The sequence below is a fragment of the Scardinius erythrophthalmus genome, assembly GCF_964197995.2.
Source record: "Scardinius erythrophthalmus genome assembly, chromosome: 10".
Lineage (NCBI taxonomy): Eukaryota > Metazoa > Chordata > Actinopteri > Cypriniformes > Leuciscidae > Scardinius > Scardinius erythrophthalmus.
In genome coordinates this window covers 11,204,694-11,231,663 of record NC_138230.1, presented here as the reverse complement: position 1 = coordinate 11,231,663, position 26,970 = coordinate 11,204,694, and the positions used below count along the sequence as shown (strand labels likewise).

At 39.4% G+C, this 26,970-nt stretch overlaps 1 protein-coding gene across 1 annotated transcript in view; it reads right to left on the bottom strand.

The window, feature by feature from the left end:
• Positions 1-225: 225 nt before the first annotated feature.
• fam135b (family with sequence similarity 135 member B) overlaps positions 226-26,970 on the bottom strand; it is a gene marked incomplete at its 3' end in the record, with an annotated part of 52,182 nt that continues 25,437 nt past the window's right edge. The window contains exons 5-19 of the mRNA XM_081377676.1: positions 25,830-26,003; positions 23,419-23,545; positions 19,150-19,303; positions 16,692-16,741; positions 16,382-16,537; positions 13,020-13,093; positions 12,585-12,739; positions 9,267-11,445; positions 8,734-8,900; positions 8,535-8,626; positions 7,822-7,919; positions 6,658-6,809; positions 6,282-6,392; positions 6,091-6,204; positions 226-431 (exon numbers count right to left, since the gene is read on the bottom strand). Coding sequence (XP_081233802.1) covers positions 226-431; positions 6,091-6,204; positions 6,282-6,392; positions 6,658-6,809; positions 7,822-7,919; positions 8,535-8,626; positions 8,734-8,900; positions 9,267-11,445; positions 12,585-12,739; positions 13,020-13,093; positions 16,382-16,537; positions 16,692-16,741; positions 19,150-19,303; positions 23,419-23,545; positions 25,830-26,003 — 4,009 coding nt within the window. The remainder of the gene's footprint in view (positions 432-6,090; positions 6,205-6,281; positions 6,393-6,657; positions 6,810-7,821; positions 7,920-8,534; positions 8,627-8,733; positions 8,901-9,266; positions 11,446-12,584; positions 12,740-13,019; positions 13,094-16,381; positions 16,538-16,691; positions 16,742-19,149; positions 19,304-23,418; positions 23,546-25,829; positions 26,004-26,970) is intronic.

The following is a 26,970-nucleotide window of genomic DNA, read 5'->3' as shown; positions in this document are numbered from 1 at the left end:
CCTTCCGCTATTTGCTTAGTATACAGTGTTCTTTCTGTACAAATTTTACATACATGTATTCAGATTCATGTTCTGAATCTTCAATTTCTGTTCTCTCTGCATCCATAGACTGAACTTATTGAAAAAATTCCAGAGCTCATTATGACTCTGAAATGAAATGTGATTGGCTGATGTGAGGATGTAGTCTGATTGGCTCTCTCACAGAACTGAGATGCTGAAGCTTGGCTATTTGAAGTAGTTGAGCCCGGCCACCAGAAGAAACTTCTCAAGGAAGAGTTCAGAGTCAAGCACCGCGATGTGAGCCGCGCGTCCGATCAGCGTGTTGGCGGTGTTCGGTAACGCATGGAACACGTTCTGTCGGATCAAACGACAGTTTGGAGCGCTCAGCAATGGCTGGAGTAAGTTATTGATCATCTCTGTATATACTGGACCTGTTAGGGGGCAACACACACATTACATTCAACATTCAACAACACACAACCAGTCTAAAATTGAGATTTATATATCATCTGAAAGCTGAATAAATAAGCTTTCCATTGATGTATGGTTTGTTAGGATATATTTGGCCGATATACAACTATTTGAACATCTGGAATCTGAGGGTGCAAAAAAAAATTAAACATTGAGAAAATCACCTTTAAAGTTTTCCACTAATGTTGGCGATTGTGCTGCATTCACTCACAAAAATAAATGTTTTATATCTTTACAGTAGGAAATTTACAAAATATCTTCATGGAACATGATCTTTACTTAATATCCTAATGATTTTTGGCATAAAAAAAAAATCAATAATTTTGACCCATACAATGTATTTTTAGCTATTGCCACAAATATACCCGTGCGACTTGTGACTGGTTTTGTGATCCAGGGTCACATATAGTGTTCAAAAGTTTAGTGTTAGTTTTTTGTCATGGAATATGAATGAAATTTTTATTTAGCTAGGATGCTTTCAATTGATGAAAAGTGACAGTAAAGACTTTTACACTGTTACAAAAGATTGCCATTTCAAATGCTGTTCTTTTGAACTTTTTATTCATCGAAATATCCTGCATTTTTTTTTTTTCCAAAATGATAATAATACAAAATGTTTCTTAAGCAGCAAATCAGCATATTAGAATGACTTTTGAAGGATCATGTGACACTGAAGATGAGTAATGTTGTCTGAAAATTCAGTTTTGCATAGCAGGGATAAATTACATTTTAAAATATATTCAAATAGAAAAGTTATTTTAAGCTGTAATAATATTTCACAATTCTATTTTTTGATCAAATTAATGCAGCTTGGTGAGGATAATGTCTTCTTAATGATTGTTGTTAAAGTAGCAGTTTTCAATAACAGAAAAATATGTAAAAGTATGGTATTTGGGATAAAAGGCATCCCTGCTGTTGGGGCCAAAGGCACAAAAATTTACATGATAATAAACAGTGTGCTGAATTTTCCATTTGCTGAAATGACATGGTTAGATTCAGATGGTAAATATCATATATAAAGTTGGGTGCCCACCTTATTTAGATAATCGCCATATTTATAATGAAACCACCATATTTAAAAATGTACTTATCATGTAATAAAATATAATTTATAGTTACTACTGTAAATATATATTATATTATTATGGGATCTCCTTCAGTGCTTTCAGAATCTTTACTTTTGAAAATAATTTTGTTTTTTTAATTGTGTATTTTTAAAATATATTTTTATATTAACCATATTTTAATGACAGCATATTTATTGAACAACAATGAATTATTTTATGTACCAAAATAAACTGAAAATAGTACAAACTTTGCTGAAGTAACTGTTTTGAACAAGTATTAAAGGGCACCTATTATGCAAAATTCACTTTTACATGGTGTTTGACCATAAACGTGTGTTGGCAGTGTGTGTAAACAACCACTGTATAATGATAAAAATCCACCCAGTGTTTTTTTTTTTTTTTTAAATCCCCATAAATCATAAAGACTGTCTCAGAAAAAGCCGTTCTCAGATTCAGGGCAATGTGATGTACTTTTGCACAGGCCCCGCCCACGACAGTTGACTGACACTGCTGTATTAGCATAGACCCGCCCTGAGTGAGCTGTACACAGTTCGCCATTGTTTCGATGCCAGAGCAGCTGTAGACAAGAATGTTTTCTAAACGATTGAGGTGTTTTGTTGTTGGATGTAAGAATGAACATAGCAGTCTTCATTTACTCTCGTTGTTAGGCCGTGTTCACAGCAAACGTGAGTTTAATTATTTGTGAGAGTAGATTACATACAAAGTCAATGCAAAGACGCGAATTCGTGCCAGGCGGTGCGAATGATGCTAATTGGGCGACGCGTTTGCCGCGAACGCTCGATATTCGTCTCAATCGCGTCTTCCGCGCAAGTTGAAAAATGTCAACTCCAGCGGAAAATTTGCGTGACGCTTCTGAAATTTTGTTGTTGATGATGATTTGCGCGAAGACACTTCTTTTCGCGCAATGTTTTTATCCGTGCGAGTGATGCGAAAAACAAGAAACATCCCGCAAGTAAACTAGAGCGAGTAACACGATGCGAATATACACTTTGCGTTTGGTGTTACACTTTGCGCACTTTATTACAGTTCATCCGAGTCGTTTTTCGAATATAAAGCTTACCAGTTTATTAAGCCCCCTCTGAAAAGTTGTGTATATATTTGTTTACTGTTAGTTATAATGAGTGTTTTGTGTACTTCGCTGTGTATGTTGATGATAATGAAAGGGAGAGAGAGAGAGTTTATGGATAAGACTTTAATGTGCACGTATTATAGCCTACTGTTTATTCAGCTCTTACAGTGATTTCCTGGAGTGAAACTAACGCTTCGTCTTTTGTGTGATGTACAATAAACTTCATTGAACTCATCAGTATATTCTTTGCCATCATTCGGACGGGGTCTGCTACAGCAGGCTTGTATTAATAGTGGATAAAAGCAGATAACAAATAAGTTATAGCCGTAATCAAACAATCTCCATAAAGCATATATTCTCTGACTCCTGTACGCATTATTGTCCGACTCTGGGTCGAAATGAACACGCTACTGAGACTGAGAGTTTTGATATTATCATTCCGTGAGATGAGATTGTCCTGACACTGAGTGCGAACTCATGAGGCTCCGCCCCCTGTGCCGGCAGCAGCAGCTCATTTGCATTTAAAGGGATACACACTAAAACGGTGCGTTTTTCTGAGCCTCAAAAATTGACAAGTTAAACATGCTGTAAAAAATGATCTGTTGGGATATTTGAGCTAAAACTTCACATACGCACTCTGAGGACATCAGAGACTTATTTTACATCTTGTGAAAAGGAGCATAATAGGTGCCCTTTAACGTAGACATTATTAAAAGCACATTATTTTATCTAAAGTATTTGTAACCATTTTTTGTGCCTTTTGTCCCATGCTGGTGAGCCTTTTACCCCATGTGTGGGTAATAAACCACTTTCATTATTTATTTTCACACAAAATCTGTTGCTCCATCAATGTTCAATACAAACAGTATTTTTTTTCTGCAATTATACACTATGGGAATAGTGAAAAGCACATTTTTCTTAAGGTGTGCCTTTAGCCCTGTTGTATCCTACATAAATAAAAGTAACATTTATTCTGGTGTAATGCCTTGCCTCATTGACTTCCATTTTAGCTTGTTTTGTAAAAAATATATCTGGGCTGAGTCAAAATATTTATTTTTGCAAATCAACGGCATACAACAGTCTTGAATAAACCTTGCAAACCCTGCAAATCTAGTGACTAATTATTTCCCAGAAGGGCCTAAGAATCCGTAAACATGACTTTGTCTCCCAGTGGATTGATAAAAACCTGTGCGAACAGACTATTGAAAAGCCTAGGCCTACCAATCTGATTGGACCTTGTCATATTGCGAAAGCTCTTACCATTTTTTACTTTCTGCAACTAGCTATGCATTGACATAGTGTGCACATTCATATCCAAACAAAGTCTCTATTTCTAGGCATCCTCCATTGTTCTATGTGATCATAGTCTTTGTGTGTGTGTATGTGACAGTTCAGAGTGTGTATCCTTAGCTCTGTCTGTCACACTGACACTCACAGAGAGGCTAAATTCTCTAATCTGTCTCTCAAACCGAGAGGAAAATACCTGTCAAAGAGCCGCACGGCACTCTCAGTGGTGACAGTCTCATAAAATGAAGAACGCTCTCCTTCCTCCCGCTCTCTCTTTAACTTCCTATCGCAGCTTCCTTTTCATTAAATTTCATTCACTCTAATGGCTGAGCTATTTGCTGCCAATGGGATATGCGTGCAGGACCATCTCAGGTTTATTTGAATTTTATATGTAAAAATTTAAAGAATTGTTAAAGTGATTGATCTCTGGGCATTCCAACCAGTTGCTAGGGTGTTACTATGTACTTGCTAGATTATCCTGGAAGTTGCTAGGGCATTAATATGCGGTTGCTAGGTTGTTTTGAGTGTTTTAGAATGTTGGTATGTGGTTTCTGGAGCATTATGCCAGGGTGTTTCATAGGTGTGTTTACGTAGATGGGGTTCAACCGCTCCAGACACGTCGACTTGTCTGCCATCTTGGAACAGTTAACATGACACTGTTCATCACTCACACTAACCAATCAATGAACTTTCATTGAAAATGTCAAAGCATTGTGCAGTCTATTGTTGTATAAACTACCGAGCTATAAATTCCAGATGTAATGGCATAACCTTTTAGAAGTAAGAATGAAAGGTTCTATAAGCACCGCTCGGATCGGGATCGGATGTGGAAAGTAGGCGCGCCAACAAGGACGATAAAGACTGCAGCCTCTAGTGTCAGTCACTGGTGTGCCTCTTGAGGTCAGGACAGTGAGGTTTACCTGCACAGCTCTTTCCCAGCTGGCCTCCATTACACTCACTCCCATCTGGGTCATTGCACCAATGTAATCCCTCTGGTTCTACTCACACCACTCTGAGCGGGCCTCTTGAAGCCAGAAGAAGGAGGTTTACCTGCACAGCTCTTTACTAGTTAGCCTCCGTTACACTCACTACAATCTGGGTAACGGCACCAATGTAATCCCTCTGGTTCTACTCACATCACTCTGATCGGGCCTCTTGAGGCCAGGGGAGTGAGGTTTACCTGCACAGCTCTTTACTAGCTAGCCTCCGTTACACTCTTTTCAATCTGGGTCACGGCACCAATGTAATCCCTCTGGTTCTACTCACATCACTCTGATCGGGCCTCTTGAGGCCAGGGGAGTGAGGTTTACCTGCACAGCTCTTTACTAGCTAGCCTCCGTTACACTCTTTTCAATCTGGGTCACGGCACCAATGTAATCCCTCTGGTTCTACTCACATCACTCTGAGTGGGCCTCTTGAGGCCAGGGGAGTGAGGTTTACCTGCACAGCTCTTTACTAGCTAGCCTCCGTTACACTCTTTTCAATCTGGGTAACGGCACCAATGTAATCCCTCTGGTTCTACTCGCACCACTCTGAGTGGGCCTCTTGAAGCCAGAGGAGTGAGGTTTACCTGCACAGCTCTTTACTAGTTAGCCTCCGTTACACTCACTCCAATCTGTGTCACGGCACCAATGTAATCCCTCTGGTTCTACTCGCACCACTCTGAGTGGGCCTCTTGAAGCCAGAGGAGTGAGGTTTACCTGCACAGCTCTTTACTAGCTGGCCTCCATTACAATCACTCCATCACTCCCACCCAGGTCACAGCACCAATGTAACCTCCTTCAGTTCTACTCGCACCACTCCGAGCGGACCTCTTGAGGTATGAGGTTTACCTGCACAGCTCTTTACTAACTGGCCTCCATTACACTGGTTTGTGTTTTGATGTATAATTCAATATACAATATCCATATGCAGTTAATGTAAAGGTAAATGCTGTAAAAATCATCTGCTAATGTTAGATATAGATATTTGAATTCATGTGAATAACTAGGTTGCAGATGTACAGTCAATTTGCTCTTGAGTGTCACAGACTGGATCTGACCGTTCCAAAATGGCAGAACGCTTGCGTATAGCAGCCTATATATCTATGAGGTTTTCCTGTTGGTTGCTATGGGGGTTGCTATGTCCTTTCTAGGGAGTTCTGGGTTGGAACAGGGAGTTTTTGAACTAACAGACCTGTGGTTCTGTCTTTAAGGGCTGTCCGACACATCTCAATGCGGGCCGAGTGGAAGGGCACGTATCGGTCCTGTGGGGAGGCAACCAACACCACGTTCTTGAAGAACTGGAGACCTGGACAAAGAAAGTAAGAAAACTTAGGTATTTATGTGTTGGTGTTCATCCTTGCTTATTTCCCCATGTGTCTGTACCTGGTTTCTTGCTGAGTCTGTAGAGGAAGGTCTGTCGTGGGTCAGTGTGGTCCCTGAACGTAAGCTGGAGTAAAGATCCAGACTTCTTCAGTTTCTGCATTAGCCATAGACCTAAAGAAGTCATAAGGGTTCAGAATTATGTGGAAACCATGATACATTTATTCCAGGATTCTTTGATGAACAGAAAGTTCAAAAGAGCAGCATTTATATGAAAAATATAAATCTTTTTTGACATTATACATGTTTTTATTGTCACTTTTGATCAATTTAGTGCATCCTTGCTGAATAGAATGAAAATGTTCATAAAAAAAAAAAAAAAAAACTGACCTAAAACTTTTGAAGGGTTTGAATGTGTGTGATGTATTTCTGTGTGTACCTGTGCTGACCAGCGTGCTGTTGTTATACAGCGTTCCCAGGTGGGGTCCAGACAGGGACAGAAATGTGTGGAGTTTACAGAGGTAACAGCGAAATCTGGGTCGGGTCAGAACAGAGCGAATGATGACGTTCCCCAAAGAGTGCCCGATAAAACTGCAGAAAGGAAACAAAACAGTCAGGCATCAAACTTTCCAAAAATAAAATGAGGATTCAGTTTTTCATGCTAATTATTTCTACATTTTACTTAGGAGCTACAGCTTTAATTAAGTCTCACACAATCATCATTAAACTTTAACATTTGATTTTGAAAAGACATTAGAGACTTTATAGTAGGAACAAAGACAGAGAGGGCAGAGAATGGGAAGTATATTAAAAGACAGTGAAATGACTGTGAAATTAGGATTAAAACTGAACTAGGAGAAATGTTTGTTCAATTTTCCAGCGCATTGTGTGAATATGTTTAGATTTAATTGCTTCTGAATTCCAAACACTACCTTTCTTTTACTCTACTGCCATCTAGTGGCAATTATAAGTATAGCATATGCAGTTCTAGTGGTCTATTGCCATCCATGAGCCAATATCACTCTTTAACTTCTGTATACACTATTTGTATTGTTGACTCTAAAAGCATTTCCTTAAAGTGAAGCACTTCATGCTACACTTCATCTGGATCAAGCATTTTGTCAACAATATACTATTTTATAGCAAGCAATCACTAAAGACCACAATTTATACATGCATGTCAGATTGTTCATGAATATCCAGATGCAAATACAAAAATAATGAGGCTTAAAACATGATTAGCTACTGTAAAGTGGTTGTGGCAGATGCATCTAAATGTCCAACCACAAGAGGGCGCACTAGTCTGTAATTTGTGCTTTTGTTTACATTGTACATGCTTTTAAAAAGTCATATAGTGTCAATGTTTGACTGGTAAGTATGGCCTAGTTAGGCCTTGCTATTAGATGTTGTGAGTATCTGGATTGCAAAAAGCATGAAATTGAATGTTTTAAATACAAACAGTTCAGACCCGTAGGTTGAGCTCTGATGCTGTGCTGCTGGAATTGGCTGTGGTTTGATTGCACTGATATAATATCAATATGATGGAGAGGTTTCTGCTTGAGGAAATAATGATTATATTATTGAGGTAATAATGTTTATAAACCTGATTCGGTTGATGGTGAGGTTGTACAGCTGGATGTGCTGAATTATCTCGTCCATAAGTCTATCAGTCATGGTGTCAAAATCTGCAAATGTGTCCACCTGGAGACAGAAAATGAGAGAATGCCAACAGAAAGCTGATCAAACTTAAACTGTGGACCATGTGATGTTGTGATTGGTTGTTGAGGGGGATTGGAGCTTTCTGATTGGTTACTGTGCGCAGCTATGGTGTTAACTGGTCACAGAGTGATAATTGCTTGTTTTTGTGTTGACATGATTAAATTAGTTTATAAAATAATGACATATTGTATATCTGAGGAGGAAAAAAAAATGTGGAAAATACATACTTTTTAAATGCCCTCATCTTTCCCTGACGATATGAACCCTGGTTCATGCTTCTTCTTTTTTTGGAACATAAAAATGTGTTTGTTTGTATTTATCCATTCAGTTAGTCATTCATTTATATTATTTTTTTAACTGTTAAAATTACATGAGTATTGCTATTAGAGTTCACCAAATAGTTTTCATTTCATTGTTATCTATAATAATGATCTATTTTTTAATATTAAAATATTGCTAATATATACTTAAATATTGCTGAAAAGATTATTGGCGTGATCTTTTTTTAAACTGCAGATGGATTCTGATCTAACATCCTGAGTGCTCTGATTGGCTGAATGGAGTTCAACAAGTGTGCTGATTGGGTGGATGTTCTACCTGGTTGCGTTCTGACATGAGGAAGTCCAGTCTAGATCCTGGCAGCCCGAGCTCTATAAATGTCTTGACCAACCGCAGATCAGCGCTGTTACCTGGTAAACAAAAAAATGTGCAACAGATACAGCTATTATTTTTCATCTTAAATGTTTTGTAAACCTCTATAAATCTAAATGTATGTCTTTAAGGTTGGAACGTTTACCATCAAGTCCATGGACACACACCACGAGGTGTATCCCATCCTCAAACTCTGTGTCGTCTTCCTCAGGGGGGAAGTACGGATGATCGGAGGCGAGGTGAGGGAGATCACTGTAGAGAGTGCCTCTGAACACCAGCTCACTCAGCAGAGCTTCCTTTGCCTTATAGAAGCTATAAGCCAGCAATGAAGAACTTAAATACTACAGAGAACAATGCACTAAAGTAGTAGTGGGACAGGGTTTTTTTGCTATGTAGTTGCTAAGGTTTTTTGATTGGATTTATTGCATTCCTTTGCAGTTTTATTGTTTGATTGGGAAAGTGACATTTTTGAAAATTCCTACACTATCCCAAATAGTGCAGGACAATTTACTACCTAGGTGCAGCGATTTGTTCAAATCATTAAGCATGAGCAATAGTAAAAGTGACACACTATATAGTATATAGACACACAGTAGTGACTAATTTAATAACTTAACACACTTAACAAAAAAAATGACTTTAAGCATGAAGCTTTGTTAAAATCAAAGAAAACGTTACTTGATCATTCTCTCGTTGATTTCCTGGTCTGCCCCGAAGAAGGTGTTGGAGGAGATGATTCCGAAGGAGCCCAGGGGTTGATGGGTAATTGGGGAGGTGGCTTGGCGTGTTGAGATTCCACTGACCGACGGCGAATCTCGAAGTACGGATGAGAAGGGCAGACATGTGGGAGCGCACGACACCGACAGGTTCACAACCTCCACCACCTTTTTATTCACGAATGCCAGACCTGTACTTTGCACTTTATTGGCTCTGCTCTGCCCCTCTAGTGCCTGCTGCTCTCTCTCATTGGCCGGAAGCTTGATGAGATCTGCGAGCCTTTCTTTCTCATTGGCCATAATTCCGTGACCGCTCTTGTCGTTGCTTGGTAAATCTGGGAGGTTCTCCATGCTTAATTCCTCAAGTTCATTCAAATGAATGTTACAGACACTGATGTCATCATGGTCCTTTTGATATGCGTTTGACTCTAGCACCCTTTTGTGTTTGCAGTACTCATTTTCACAACAAATCTCTGTCTTGTCATCCATTACACTAGAATACTCTTTAAGCAATACGTTTCCTTGACATTCCTCAGAGTTTTCAGTCAGTGTGGCATTTTCAACACCATTATCCATCAAAAATTGCTGGTATAGTAACATTTCTGTATTTACAAAAGCAAGATCTGTCTTTTCCTGATTGGACGACTCATCGGTGTCAGTCTCCTGATTGGTTGTTTCGTTTCCGTCCTCCATAGTAACACCTTGAAGATTCTGCTTCACCTCATCGGCTGCTTCAGTCCTCTGCCTTAGTTGATTGGCCCCACAAATATTCCTCTTCTCCTGATTGATTGATTCCTCTCTGTCCTCCCTAGTAACGCCTTGAAGATTCGGCTTCACCTCACTGGCTGCTTCCTCACTCGGCCTCAGCTGATTGGCCATACAAACATTCATCTTCTCTTGATTGGTTGTTTCTTCTTTGTCCTCTCTAATAACGCCTTGAAGATTCGGCTTCACCTCACTGGCTGCTTCCTCGCTCAGCCTCAGCTGATTGGCCACACAGTCCACCTGATTGGGTGTTTCACGATCCTCCTCGGTGTCGTCGGGGCTGCTGATCTGCGGCGCCGAGGCGGATTTGGTCAAAGTGTTGAGCTGCCTCTCCTCCTCCTCCTCGTACGGTAGCGAGCTAATGGAGGTCAAAGAGGCCTGTGTGGCACTGGGAAGGCTTCCGTGACTCTCCGTCTGTAGGCCCTCGAGAGAGCTCTGATGCGCCGCCCGGCACCGCGCCAAGGTCTGCAAGACGTCACGACTCCCTGTGACAACTCCTCGACCCTCCAGGGTCCAGGCCACAGAGCTCGGCTCGCTCTCAATACCGGAGTCTGAGATCACGGAGGAGGAGCGGTTTATTAGCTTAGCCCCGCCCAAGAACACTCCCCTGGGCGGGTTCTCGGACAAGCGACGGTTCTGTTGTAGAGCGTTACGAGAAGGAGACTTGGTGTTCAGTAGATTAGCTGGTGATGTATCCTTGCTCCCATAATCCATTGCAGGAGCGTCGATGTATCTGTCTTCTGACTGTGGCTCCTCGTTGCCAAGACTCCCAGTATTGCCTGGTGTTTGAAGATGGTTGTCATGGTTGTGAGTGGGCAAGAACTCAAAGCTGTCAAGACTGGTGTGGTCGGGAAATTCTGCAGCGTCAACAAGCAGCAATGTCTGTCTGCTACTCAAATCAGTACTTTGTGTGATATCAGTTTGTTTTAGACCTGCATGTTCAGATTCATCAAAGTTAACTGTTTCTTTTTGGCAACTAGTTTTCTCCAGGTTATCTGAGTCCATTGTGTCATCGCTGTCTACAGACCTACAGTCGACATTGATTCCTTCCTCAGTTTCATATCGGCATGTGGCTTCGTCAACAGACTCAATTCTTGAATCTCTGCTTGTCACGATGCATTCACTTCTATCAATATCTGTCTCACACACACGGCCAATCAGTCCGGTCTCTTTATAATTAGTGATGCGATCCTCCTGCTGGCCAGTCAGCGTCATGTCCTTGGGCAAATCCATGCGGTCTTCACAGGGAGGTTTCTCAGGGGCTGATGCTGGTGAGTTGGTGTCCTGTGTTCCTTCAACTGGACTGATAGTTCTGGTTGGCTCAGGAGATGGCTGAGAGTTCAAGACAGTCTGATTTTGCTCATGGACGTTGTAGTCTAGAACAAAGAAAGAGAAAAGTGTTTAAAGCGGGGCTCAGTAGCTTCGGGATTTCTTCGCTATATTCTCGCTTTTTGCTCGCAGGTTTCTCTCTAGAGCTCCCCCCACAGCTTCGGAATAGATATTTGACAACACTGTTGTAAAAACTCGTTGGTGATTCTCAGACACCAGAGGCTATAGATCAACGACATCAAAGCAGATGGGACATTCTTTAAAACGTCTTCTTCATTCGGGTTTGGACAGCGTGAGGGAGCGCAATAATGACAGTATTTTAGCAGATTTCTTTTGGCCGTAAAGCAATTGTTTACATCGCGAGACCTGATATCACGCGAGACTTCCTGACGCGGCGGCCGGCGGCCTGCCGGCTCAAAGTTGCAAGTGCGTATTTTCCGCTCACGGGCACCAGGGGGGTGCGAAACAACCACCATTCAACCCGAAAAAAGTAATATAACCATTCCAATGACTCCGAAGCTGTTCAGTTAAGGTAAAAAAAAGTTACTTAGTTCACCTTTAACTGTGTTTGTTTTGTTATTTAAAAAAAAAGGATGGATACTGTAATGTGTACCTTGGGTCAACACCATTTTTTGTTTATCATCTTGTTCATCTGTTCATTCATCCGTTTGTTGCTTCATTTGATTGTTAATTCGCTCATTCATTCTTCTGTTCATTTAATCATTAATTTCTTACATTCTTTAGTTCACTCATTCATTTGTTAGTTCATCAGGTTAATTAATTCGTTCATTCATTTATTCTTCTGTCATTAGGTCGCTCATTTATTTGTAAGTTAATTCTTTCATTAATGTGTTTGTTCATATTGTCATTCTTTCCTTAATTTTTTTCTATTCATTATTGTTTGGTCATTCAATCATTTGTATGTTAATTAATTCATTTATTTGTTAGTTCATTCGTCCATTCAAGTTTGTCTGCTCAAAAGCTCATTATTATGTTCTTTCATTATCACACTATTATTCTGTTTGTTCATTTAATCTTGTGTTCATTAATTCAATGATTAGTTAACGTATTCATTCATTAGTTTAATTCATTCATTTGTTTGTTTGTTCATTTCAGTTCGGTCATTAATTAATTCATGCATCCATTAATTTGTACTCTTTTAAACAGGGTCTCTGTTGGCTGTCACCTAAACAGGGCGTGTCCACGTATCTGTCCTCGAAGATGATTGGCAGGCTGTTCCAGTCTCCGTCAATGTCCAGGCATTCCACAGGAAGTGGAGGCATTCGGAGCAGGTAATCAGAGTTGCGCATCTCGGTGGCCACCTGTGCGTGTCTGTTGATACTGTCATGAGGGATACACAGCCGTTTCAGTCTGTATGTATAGCACAGTTACAGGCTTGATGTACTATGTTAATTACTCTTATTTATAGCAGAAATACAAATTAAACAAAACTATGCTATATGGCACCATGGTATTAAAGTGATATCGCCACAGTGCTTTTTTGTAAGAGTCATCGGTGCAGTAATAATAATTAGCTTTATTTAGAACAAGTGAGGTTATGTCTCTGTTTTAATAGCTAGGTAGAAAGCTAGAAAGACAGACACTATGATAAAAGACTCACAGCTCCTCCTGAAATGTAAGCGAGGACTCTTTGGGATGTTCCGTGAAGAAATACGCTTCTGAAAATCTCCTGACCTGCACAAACACACACATTTAATATGTACACAAATCATTTGACAATGGCACATTCTTTGTTGTTCGTTAAGATTTTTCAATCAGGGGTACTTTTGACTAAATATTCGAATCGACTCTTGAAATAAAATGATAAATTGTACATAAATACCTAATAAACTGAACATAATAGTATTTTTTAACATGGAAAGTAGAACCTGTGATTTAAACACTTTTTAGTTGTTAAAGCTTGTGTGAAAACAAAAAAATCTTTTCTTTGAAAAAAAGTTTTTATTGAAGAATCACCCACTTCAAAATAAAAATAAGTATACTGAATAAGTCACTGTAGATCATGCTCAGTTATACATCAGTCTCTCTTGCTGGCACATTTTGAATGCGTTACAATGTCGTGTCTTATATTTCTTTTTTAAGATCAGACACACGTCCTCCACAGTGAGCAGAAATATTTTATAAAAAAAAAAACGAGAGACCAATAAATCCGCTCTAGTAATAAAGTCAAAATTGGATTCATCTCTTCATCTTTTTCATCATTGTAATAACTCACAGTTCTGTAATTAAAAGCTGAGCTCTCCTGTGGGTGGAATTACTGCATGTATCAGAAGAGATAAAGTTTCTATGTCTAATACATTTCTCTAGAGAAAACAGAGGGATGCTGGAAAGAGTTGGAGAAACCGCAGTTTATTGCAGGATTTATCCTACAATAATATAAATCAGACTGACTTGAGACTAATTCTACTGTTAGCAATCAGGGAATAATGTCAATTTGTTGCTGGAATTATGAAGTGAGCTATTGTATTTGAATTTGCATGTTTCATAAAGCAAAAATGGGCTTGTCACATTCGAAATTTGCCTTGTTTTTCTTATTTAGTATATTTGTCTTGTTTCCAGTCAAAATATCTAACAAAAAATCTTAAATCAAGATGCATTTAATAGACAAGTCAAATAACGTAAGAAATTGGGCCCTGTCTTGCACCCAGCGCAATTGACTTTGTACACCGACGCATGTATCATTCCTATTTTGCACCCGCACAAAGCGCGCTTTTCCCTCCACAGAAGCACGTCGCTAAACTAGGGAATGAACTTGCGCTCCCCAGGGCGGTTCAGAGCAAAAAAGGAGGCGTGTTCCGGCGCAAACGTTCCTTCATGCTATTTTGCAGGTTTAGAAAACAATTGCGCCACTAACCAGGAAAAACTAGTTTAAAGTCAGTGGCGCGTTGCGCATGTTATTCATATGCTAAGGGCGCACAACACGCATACACGTTGATTCTCTCATCTACACAGAAGCAGAAGTTTTAATTTTTGCAAATCATACATTATTACGATAGATAGATAGATAGATAGATAGATAGATAGATAGATAGATAGATAGATAGATAGATAGATAGATAGATAGATAGATAGACAATTTATTATAAAAGCATACATCTAGCTTACACATTTACCCAAATTATCATACGCCTTTTTAACCGAAGTTAATTTGGGTGGGTTTCTCCATCCCCAACGTCCCTGACGAGAGTGTTGCTCTCCTCGGCTGTGAACCGCTCCTGGCGCGCGCGTGGCAAATCCGCCGTTATAATAGGAATCCGCTATAGAACAAGCGCGCCTGCTCTTAAAGGGAATGTGAGATGACGCTCTGATTGGTTTATTTCACGTTACGCCCAAACCACACCTATGAATAATGAAGCTACTTCAGACCAACCCATATTAGATTTGTGCCTGGCGCAAGAGTCATTTATCCCGCCGGGAAAATAGCAACAGCACCAAGACCCGCCCACAAAGTTACTTGCGCTTTGCGCTTTGACACTTGCGTTTCAGATCGTTAAAATAGGGCCCATTATGTCTTGTTTTCTGAGGGAATAAAATTTAAATTAAGTGAGTTTTTGCTTGAACAAGCTAAATTATCTGCCAATGGGGTAAGACAAATAATCTTGTTTAATATCTGACATCATTTTACTTGTCAAATGCATCTTGATTTAAGATTTTTTAGATATTCGAACTGAAAATAAGACAAAAATACTAAGTAAGAAAAGCATTTTTTGCTGTGCCTGTATAGCAGGGTAAGTTCAGGGTTAGATAAGAAGAACTATGGGTGTTGAACATGCTCATAAAAGTCCCAACTCTGAGTGAAACATGAAGGTACACTATGTAACTTTCTTTTCGTTCAAAATTGACAAAATTTTAAAACAGGTCAATACATCATCAGTGCTTGTTCCAAAACGTGTCTTTGTCTTACCCTGATTCACTATGGTAAGCTTATTATAAGTGTATATATTTTAGACACGTCGGGATGGTTTTCGCGGGAAATTGCATAATACGTAACTTGCCCATTTACTTTCACACATGTATGGTGTGGAAGTGGCATAGGTTAGTTGTCACAACAAGTAAGAAAGTTCAAACCTCCAGGGAAAATGCAGAAGAGGAGAGTCTGCTGATAAAAACAAACACGGAGATACGGAGTACCAGGACTTCATGCGAGCAGCCTTTATGCTAGATCACCACTGATACTGTGAACAACAAAACAGAAGTGCTGCGCTGCCTGTGTTAAGGACGTAGGGCAGTAACAGCTGTATGTGTAAACCTCACTCTCCTGGCCTCAAGAGGCGCTCTAGCGACTGATGCTAGAGGCTGCGCCCTTGTTAGTACGCTCGCCTCCCACTCCAGAGACCCTGGTTCGAATCCCGCTCGGAGTGGGTCTAGTAGGACCGGTTACACCTGCACAAACACTGGGACGCGCACTGTTTGTTTTTAGACTGGATATAGTCAGGTAAACAACGTAGCAATGTTATGTCATCATTCATTCCACAAGTCTGTGGAAACACGCGGCTAGTTCGCGATAGGCTCCAGTTCGCCCGGCTGAGAACTGGCAGAGAGCCAGGTTCCGCACAGGAACATGAACCGCGTCAGTCGGGGTTCGCTGGATATAACAGAGTTGTGAAGGGTTATGTCATTATGGTTGTTGTAGCATTGTGCTGTAATTTATTTTAAAGGAAGTACCGTGTCTATTAATGGGTAAATCTACAGTAACGTCTTCAGCTAGTTAGCTTGAGATCCTTTCCTTCTAAACTGGTTATATCTCTTAAGGCTGGTAGTGAATGTTTTGTGAGCAGTAGAATATCCACATTCATCCATACAGTCATACAGAGCCGAAGCACAACCAAAACAATGTTCTTCCCCAAAATGCATCCAGTTTAGTTTTTTAACTCTAGAGGGCCAAAAGTTAAATAGTGTACCTTTAAACAGATAAAATGTAGTCAGTGACTTCCCAGCCTAACATAAAACAGCCTCTCTCACCCTGAGCGTGTGGTGCTCCTGGGCCAGGTATGAGCGGATATGTGGATTAGGAACCGTGGCTTCCAAAAACTGTGTCCAAAGAGCAGACAGCTGAGCACAGAGCTGCGTCAGATCTTTACTGATCTGTTCAGCTACCTTCTCATGGCCACTCTGCAGCTAGAGAGAGAGAGAGAGAGAGAGAGAAAGAGAGAGAGAGAAGTCAGTCTTATTTAGTCACAGAACAATACTGATTCACGTAATGGTATTAAAGAACCCACTTCATTGCCATTAATTGTATGTTTTTACAGTTATTGGATTATGTTTCCCAAACCTGCAGTTCAGTGGTCAGCTGGTTTAATGTTTCTTCAAGGGGAAGGTCCTCTGGTAACAAGAACATTAGGAAAAAGTTAGACCATGCCAAATGCCACTGACAAAATAAAAGTCTCATGGTAATACCATGTTTTTTCTTTTAAAGGAGAACTCCGGTCAATTTTAACATTGAGCTAATTTTTTTGTACATTTGGAGTGCTGTCAATACAGAGAACAACGACAAAAATCGGTGTTGCCTACACCAAGTTATTCTATTTTTAAAATTTGCACCCTGTTGACTTCAATGGGGCAAGTACTAAACCTGCTTTTAGCCTCTTAACATCCTTGATGTGTCATTACAAGTGCACAGAAAATGAGTGGAGTGGATCTGACTGCAGTAGATGTGAAAGATATGTATAAAAATGATGTTATTTAAGCCAGCGCAAATACCTGTGTTTACATCCTGTTTTTGGTTGAAGTCCAAAGTAGTCGATTGCCGAGTTCACGCGCGTAGGTTTAGTTACCTATGATCACGCGTGTGAACTCGGCAATCGACTACTTTGGACTTCAACCGAAAACAGGATGTAAACACAGGTATTTGCGCTGGCTTAAATAACATCATTTTTATACATATCTTTCACATCTACTGCATTCAGATTCACTCGTGTTCACTCAGAAGGAATCACTCACATTTTCTGTGCACTTGTAATGACACATCAAGGATGTTAAGAGGCTAAAAGCAGGTTTAGTACTTGCCCCATTGAAGTCAACAGGGTGCAAATTTTAAAAATAGAATAACTCGGTGTTGGCAACACCGATTTTTGTCGTTGTTCTCTGTATTGACAGCACTCCAAATGTACAAAAAAATGAGCTCAATGTTAAAATTGACCCGAGTTCTCCTTTAAGTCCCTTTGAGTACCATGGGAATACCATGATCAATGGATATGGTGATCATTTAGTCCAGTATGTGTATTACAATCCATCATGTAATCACTGTATTATGCTATTGTCAGTCCCCCTGTGGTGAAAATCAAGCTTTTAATGTTGTTTCTATGTGGTGTTTTTAATATGCGTTAAGACAAACCTTGTGCAAATTCATAAATCAACACCACCATATTTTCTCCTTAAAACTGCAATGAAACAAAGACAGTCTCAAAAACAGTTTAAAATCGCTGGTGTTTCTGATGTCACAAACTACCTTGTAACCAATCACGTCAACATGTGATCGTCAACGAGTGGATCTCTGAGCTGGTGTGAGTGGGTGGAGACGGGGCTCATTTGCATATTCATTGAACCGCATATACTAACGGCGCTGATCCACTTGTCCATGCAACACTTCTGTCGCACCGCTCTCCACTATTATTATGGCAAGCCAAGTGGTTCAGAATTGCGCTATAGATTAATCGCGTTTACAGCCAAACGTATTTCGCGCGTTTATTACGGCGTTTGTAATTACAACAGCGTATTTTGCGCCGTCAAATATGGTTTAAAACGCCGTATTTGACGGCGCAAAATACGCCGTTGTAATTACAAACGGCGTAATAAACGCGCAAAATACGTCAATGACGGCGTATTTGGCGGTGTTTTAGTGTGCGTGGAAAGCACCGCTTTTTACGCCGTTCATCTCGCCATATGACGCCGTAAAAAGCGGCGTTTTGGTTGCACAGAGCGCGCGTTATTTCACGCCGTTTTGCTTATAGTATAATGAGACACGCCCACTGATTTCCACAGCCAGTAAGTTTGAACTGTTCTCTCCCAATCAATGATGAACTGAGTCAGACCAGACACATTCAGCATGGATCATTAATCCAATTCTTATGCTCATACGGAGTCATTCATTTTATGGATTAAAAATATTTTTTAATCCACAAGAGTATGGATAGAGTATAGAGTTATGGATTTTATCCTGTTTTTTCTCCGTTCACAGAAGCGCTACAGGTGAATACGATGATGAATCCCCCTATTCAGTCGTGTCGCAAAAGTGGATCAGCGCCGTAAATGAGGCAAGGGTGTAGAGTTACATTCAAGCTATTTTAAGGCACGAAGACTTTTTTTATGTCATTTTGGTAATAACAGATGAGTTTTAAGCAATACAATTACTGACTGCAGGGGAACTTTAAGGATGTCTGTGTTGCTAATGATATAATGCAGGGATTCCCAAAGTTTTTTTTCAGCCGAACCCCTTTGATTAAAATATTTGCTTAAAGAGTTAATATTTCAATACAGTAGTTTAACAACACATTTGCAAGTTCTTGCAGGTAAACAAATGAAATGTTTCCTCTTTTTTAAGTGTTATATTTTAATGTAATTTTTTATTCTGAAATTATATTTCTTTTAATTTTACATTTTCATCATTTAATTATGTGAGTAAATGATTACTGAATTGTCATTTTTTTGAGTGAACTGTCCCTTTAAATCATCAATGAGTAAGCCACATGCATTTAAAGTTGAATGAGTTACGTAAGAGGTAGTGTTTATACCCATCTCTTTGCGTTGCAGTTGAGGGATCTCCTTCATCAGTACTGTGTAATAGGAGCGCAGAGCTCTGTGAGCCGCCAGCAACAGTTTACAGATGCGCCGGTGCCACGTGTACGCTCTCTGCAGACAGTTCTCCGATGGCACGTAAAAACTGCCCTGGAAACAAACACACACACACACAGGACATACGGGGTGGAGGTCAGATTTTACTGCATGTCACACTTCTTGCCTGTTATTTCTGCACACACATAAACAGGTTGCATAAACGCTGAACAAATGTTTTCTTAGATCTAGCACAACTTTAGTTACACAGCCACTGCTGAGTTCTCATAAATGCTCATTTAAGAGCTAAAAGCACATGCTTCTTATGACTAAAAGAGGAAAAAGGGAATAGATCATTCCTGTCTGTCTGTCTGTCTATCTATCTATCTATCTATCTATCTATCTATCTATCTATCTATCTATCTATCTATCTATCTATCTATCTATCTATCTATCTATCTATCTATCTATCTATCTATCTATCTATCTATCTATCTATCTATCTATCTATCTATCTATCTATCTATCTATCTATCTATCCCTATATATAATTTCTATGTAGATTAAGATATAATCTGATATAATTTATGTGTGATGTGGTTGTTATGAGCAGCAGCTGTATGTTTATGTTTAGTTGAGCCTGAAGCTCAATAATTAGATGAAGATCAAACGCAGGGTGAAACTTTAAACGCAGTCAGTTTCCCAGCAGTAAAATAGGAGTGTGTATACGTGGCACTCGCTTATGGAGAACGACGCGAGACGTCCCGTCGACAGGAAGTGCACAGACCCTCTCTGTTCAGTAGCAGTAGTGTAAACATACTGCACTGACAATTGCATTAAAGGGCACCTATTATGCCCCTTTTTAGAAGATGTAATATTGGTCTTGGGTGTCCACAGAATGCATTTGTGAAGTTTCAGCACAAAATACGCCACAGTTAATTTATTATAACCATTTGAAAATGTCATTTTTGGGGCCTGTTTTAAAAAGAGCTGTTTTGGCGTCTACCACTTTAAATGTAAATGAGCTGCATATCCCCGCCCTGCTGGACCTAGATGATGAAGAGAGTCTGGCACAGAATAAACACGAAAGAGAATGGACTAAACGTCTCGGAATGGTTATTTGATACATTTCTGTACTTACAAAGTTTTAATCGCGTCCCTTTTGCCATTATGGATGTGCAACACACACACACACACACTCACACACACGAACTGATAACGTTCGCGCAATTTTTTGAAACTACACACACACACACACACACTACTGTGAAGTACAAACGAATTTTTTTTATTTATTTCTTAAGGGGAGGGAGATAGACGTTTATATAGCCTACTGTCTATGGAGATAGAGCAGACCTTAATTTATTTACATTTGTAAATGCTGCAAAAAAATGCCTACGTGACATAAAACTGTCTGACGTTGTTTGTTGAGACATCCTATGACGAGTTGACGACGACAATAAATAGCTTTAGACGCATTTGTTGTTGAACTTGCTGACATCGATTGAAATGACTATTTGCTCAAAAATCATAAAATACACTTACTTTTTCTGGAGGTGACGTTGGATCGCGAACTGTAGGCAACGATCCACACTCTAGGATTAACTTTGACCCTCGTTCACTAAACAGTTAGTCAGAAAATGAATCTCGTATTTAGGAAGTTTAAGTGGTGCCTTTTCTTCATAAATAAAATCCATCCGCTGCGTTTTCAGTGGCTCTGATGTCAGTGAAGACTAGTATGTCCATTCTTACATCCCACAACACACTTCTTAGGAGACATTACCGGCTGTCGCTGAGGATGCAGATCACCGAGGGCGGGGTCTATGCCAAAACCAGATGTCAATCAAATCACGTCGGTGGGGCTTAGCTCATTTCTACGTCACAGTGAGGGAAATCTAGAACAGCTCGTTCTGAGACAGTGCTTATGATTTATTGAGATAGTAAAAAAACTACTGGGTGGATTTTTATCATTCTAGGGTGGTTTTGCTCACACACTGCCAACACACATTTATGTTCAAACACCATGTAAAAGTGAATTTTGCATAATAGGTGCCCTTTAAATTGTGTGTGTGTGTGTGTGTGTGTGTGTGTGTGTGTGTGTGTGTGTGTGTGTGTGTGTGTGTGTGTATATATATATATATATATATATAGTGTCACTCTTTGATGCATTTTGTTTGATTTGCAGCATTTTCAGTCAGAGTGAGAAAGTGCTACTGTGATCTTTTGTTCAGGTCTTTTTTTATTATTGATTTAAAAGTTTGGGTTCTGTAAAATATATATTTTTCATGTTTTTGAAAAGTCTCTTTTGCTCACCAAGAATGCATTTATTTGATCAAAAATACAGTAATATTGTGAAATATTTTTACAATTTAAAATAACTATTTTCTATATGAATATATTATAAAATGTAATTTATTCCTGTGATGAAAAGTTTAATTTTCAGCATTACTCCAGTCTTCAGAGTCACATGATCATTCAGAAATCATTCTACTATGCTGATTCGCTGCACAAGAAACATTTCTTCTTATGCAGGGGTGCTTGTGGGTCTGTTGGGCCTATAATATGTCTTTACTGCATACTTGTGTATACTGTGTAATGTGTTTATGTTTGAGTGTAAAGATAGTGGTGAACGTTGTCATTATATGTGTGAAGCTTTGTAATCTACATTCAGTTATGTGCTTTTGACTCAAACAGATGCGTACTGAATTCAGTGTCTCTCTCTCTTTCTTTCTCTCTCTCACACACACACACACACACACACACAAACAAACATCTGCTCTGTGCTTTCTCACTTTTTATAACAGCTGGAAAACACACAGTCAATATTACACTCACGTAAAAACAACATCGATCATAGATTGAGTTCATAACTGAATGTAAGAAAGCTCGAGTGCAGAGTAAATATGCCACCTTGTATCGTGGGATAGCGCCATCACTGGGCGGCCATCTGGTCAACATGTGTACAAATGTCCAAGCACATTTATGCATGTCTGTACACTACTGTATATATTACAAGTACATTCAGGAGTCAGTTTGATCTAGTTTAACTCACCAGCGACTTCAGTTTCAGCAGTTAACAGGGAGCATATAAAACAAACTAATTTAATTTTAGGTCCACTGAAGTTTTAGTTCTCACATAAAGCTATTATATGATTCAGAAGTATATTATATGATTTTTGGTAACACTTTATTTTGAAGGTGCACTTAAGACAAAGTAACTTTGCTTGTACTAACTCGAACACCTAACAGTCTACTAATACTCTAATAAGAGTTGACATGTAGTTACTTAGTTAGTATTAGTATAATGTCTAAAGCGGTCCATCGAAATAAAGTGTAACCAACTATTTTTAAGTTTGACATCTCCAGTCCTCATTCATTGTAATTGTGGTGGGAAACCTGACAAAGGTCATTAAATGATTAATCGCATGGCATATATAGAGAAAAGAGTATACAGAGAGGAAAGTATCACATTATATCCTTCATGGTAAAGTAAAAGTGCTGAGGAGGCTGGCGAGCGCTTATAGAAAGGAGAGAGAGAGAGAGAAAGAGAGAGAGGTGCTTGCTCCTCATGTTGGAGGCCAGTAAAGCTGGGCTCGTTACGATGATCAAACGCAGCCTCCCTCCAGCGTAACGCTGTACTTAATAAAGTGCCCTGCAGGGGGGGTGTAAACGCAGGACCCATACGGAGACGAGAGACCTCGTTACCATGTCCTGCCTAAATGAAAATCTCCACAGGCAAGAGAAACCTCTCAATTCTTCCAATCAGAGAAAAATGCAGGGCTACTTGTCCTCAGCTTCTGGTCAGAAAGGTCAAATTATCTATGCCGTTTAACTCTAAATGGCTCTGGCTGAATGTCTAGAGCCAACTGAAGCAGGTATTATTTGAAAATACTTGGAATATATTATGCATACTGCCTGGCTTTTTTAAACGAAATAATTGCATTACGCGCCCAGTAGTTTTAAAGCAAATAAAGTTAAAAAAAATGACAAAATATCCCCTTTTTATTTCACATTACATTTTGTTAGGATACCTTCAATTCATTCATTACATTCAAAATGGAAGGTCAAGTTATGTTGCACTGCATTGTGGGATACTCATACATCATCTCACAATGCAAATATAATACGATATGCATACTGCAAGAATTGTTTGAGTGAATTATGCTATTCACACAATTCATTAAAACTCAATCATTTAAACAAATGAGTTGTCTGATGTATGTGGTTACCTCTGTCGGAACAGGTTTGCAGTATCCAGCCCCAAACATCAGATTCTCCACTGACATCGCAGAGGGCGGAGCTTCGCTCTCTGGAGACCCTTTCCCCAGCCACGACCCCCTACCACTGCGCGCAAAACTAGAAGACAAATCACTGAACGTAAGTACCTGTAGTGTTATCAATGTGTGCAGCTGTTATCCGCTCTCAGGGAAGATTATTTACATTGCATGTCTGTCTGAAAACAAGGCCTACACATAAACATAAACCCACACGTCTGATTAGTTTGTAAATGTCGGTCTTGAGAATGTTTGACACTATGAAGCTTCAGTTCTCTGAAATCCATTTCACGTGACAGCTGACAAATACACACACTTTGGATTTGACAGCTTTGCTTTCAGGAGGGTTCAGGGAAAGATCTAGCACTTTAAAAGCTCAGTTTGAAAGAACAGATCCACAGCAGTGAAAATGCATCACATCCTGCCAGCAACACCTCCTACGAACTGGAGGTAGAGATCCAACAAACAATACACAGGATTTATCATTAAACTACAAAGATGGCCATGAATAATACTTGCCTTATACACCTAATGATAAAAGTATTACAATTTTGATTAAATAAAAAAATCAGCTTTGCTATCACAGGAATATATTACATTTTAAAATATATTCAAATAGAAAACATTTATTTTAAAGGGTTAGTTCACCCAAAAATGAAAATTCTGTCAGTAATTACTCACCCTCATGTTGTTCCAAACCCGTAAGACTTACGTTCATCTTCGGAACACAGATTAAGATATTTTTGATTAAATCTGAGAGCTGGATCACTCCTCCTGCAGGCTTATGGACACCTTAACTTGCCGGCCCAGGAAATGTATTAAAGACATTGTTAATATAGTCTAAGTGACTCCAGTGGCTCAATCTTAAGTTTATAAAGCGACGAGAATACTTTTTGTACAAACAAAAATAACGACTTAATTCCACTTTTCATTTCCTTCTCTCTGGGCCTCGAGTCTTTTTACGTAGTGTTTAAGCGCAGCGCGTCTGTGTTGTACGTCACCACGTAGGCTCACTATCGGGCGACTCTGGTCATGTGTGATACGTGGTGACGACAGATGCGCTGCGCTATTACTCTACGTAAAAAAAACTCGAGGTCCAGAGAGAAGGAAATGAAAAGTGGAATAAAGTTGTTTTTTTGTTTGTTTTTGCGCACAAAAAGTATTCACGTCGCTTTATAAACTTAAGATTGAGCCACTGGAGTCACTTGGACTACATTAACGATGTCTTTAATACATTTTCTGGGCCAGCAAGTTAAGGTGTCCATAAGCCTGTGGAGGAGTGAGACATGGCTCAGATTTCATCAAAAATATCTTAATTTGTGTTCCGAAGATGAACGAAAGTCTTACGGGGTTGGAAAAACATGAGGGTGAGTAATTACTGACAGAATTTTCATTTTTGGGTGAACTAACCCTTTAAATTGTAATAATAAGAGACTTCTTTCAAAACTATTAAAACAAATCTTACAGTTCCCAAACTTTTTAATTGTATATGTAGCCCACATTGTTAATTATATTAATAATTAAAATACATTTTTAATATATAAACTATATTAAAATAGGAAACAGTTATTTTAAATTGTAACAATATTTCACAATATTAACAGTTTTTTTTTATACAGTGTAATTCAGATCAGTTAAACTAAATAATACTTGCCCCATTGCCTTAAAGGGGCATTAAGCAACTTTTCATGTTAAAAATACCCGTTTTCTAACCCATACATGCTTAAACAATTGCCTGATGGGCTGAATGAACCCTTCTCTGATCACTGAGATTGTCTCTATAATCCTGTAAAGTAAAATAAATAAGAGGGATTCGGGCCGGAATTTTAGACTGGGCGTGACGTCATGCGCGTTCACGGCACGCTCACATAGCTATGCCTGGCAGGTTTGTGTATTCGCCGGCATTCTCCGTAGAAAATGGATTGTAAGAGACCTGCTTATAGTTCATTTCAAACACCAACGCAAACTCCACGTAAGATAAAAAAAAGAAAACTTTTGTCCGTGAGCGTGCACACCTCTGGTTGCAGTTTCGCTTGCCGCCAGAGAGGGCATAGTTCTGCAAAAACTCAGAGACTTGCTTAATGCACCTTTAATAATGAAAGTATCTAAATTATTATTCTTTTTTTTATATATATAAATTCAATTTAAATTCAATTTCAAACTTTCATCATTAGTGGTATATAGAAAGTACTATTAATTATTATTATTGATAAAACAGTTCAATATTTATAATAATGGTGTCCTTGTCTGGGACGAGATAAAAACAATCAAATTTATAGACAAAATGCTTTTAAAAAGCAGCAAAATAAATTATGAAGTTGGTGTCCTAAATTGGTGATTGGCTCAGAACTGGTGGGTGTGATCACCTGATCAGTGGTTGGTGCAGTGCCACCAGGGAGGCGTGGATTGAGACGGAGATGACGGACAGGTGGAAGTAGTCAAACATGACGGGCAGGTGGTGGTGTAGGCCTTGGTGTGGATGGAAGTGCAAACCCAACGTCCTGCTGCTAATCAGAGGCACTGAAGAGAGATCCGCCAACCTAACACACAAAGACATGGGCAAAATAACATCTCAATCTAAATAAACATCTAAAGCTTTCCTGTAGCTCAACAGGAGATCATGATGCAAGCAACGCCAAGGGGTTCGATTCCAGGGAAAGCACAAACTGGCAAAATATAAATGTGCACCTTGAATGCAATGTAATTCACTTTGGATAAGCAAATTACAAGCTCCATTCATACGCATGTAAACGATGGAGGCCGGAAACAACATCATTTTGTAATTTTGCGGTGAAATTCTCTTAAATTCTGGAGCAACTCATCCATTTAAAAACATCATACACAGCAAAAAAACAAACAAATGTAATCTGTACTTGTGATTTGATATGTAAAAAATAACAGAAAGATTATATATTATATAATATGTGATAGATGTAATTGTCTCAGGTCTGCAGAAGTAACAACTATACTAAGATGTGGCAGCCAGAGAAAAAGAGCAGGAGAAGAAGAGCTGAATACAGAAAACTCCTGAGATGGAGAGAGAGCATGAGGAGGAGAGTGAGATGGACAGGTATGGTAGTTAATGAGCTGGTCTCGCTGACGTCCCAGCAGAGCTCAGGGGCCACGGGGCCCGACCGCTGCTCTGGGGCTCCGCTGCAGGGAAGAGGCTCAAGTAATTGCTCTCATTTGTGCTGCTTTGAGATAGGAGTGTGTGTGTGTGTGCGCGTGTGTGTAAATGAGTATTTTAAGCTGAGGGCCATCGGTGCAGTTGCTCTTACTGTTCTTGATTAATATACGCACACAACCACACACACACATAGATGAGACAAACTGCAGGAAAGAGGGAGGCAATGGCTGTGTTTGGAATGGAATACTTTATACATATTTTGTTTTAAAATTTCATGTGAAATAGTATGCAAATGTTTCCAAATGTATGCTACGTTGTTCTCTCACAACCTCATAGAGTTGCATGTTTAATTCAGTGAGTTGTTTTCACCTTCTGAATGT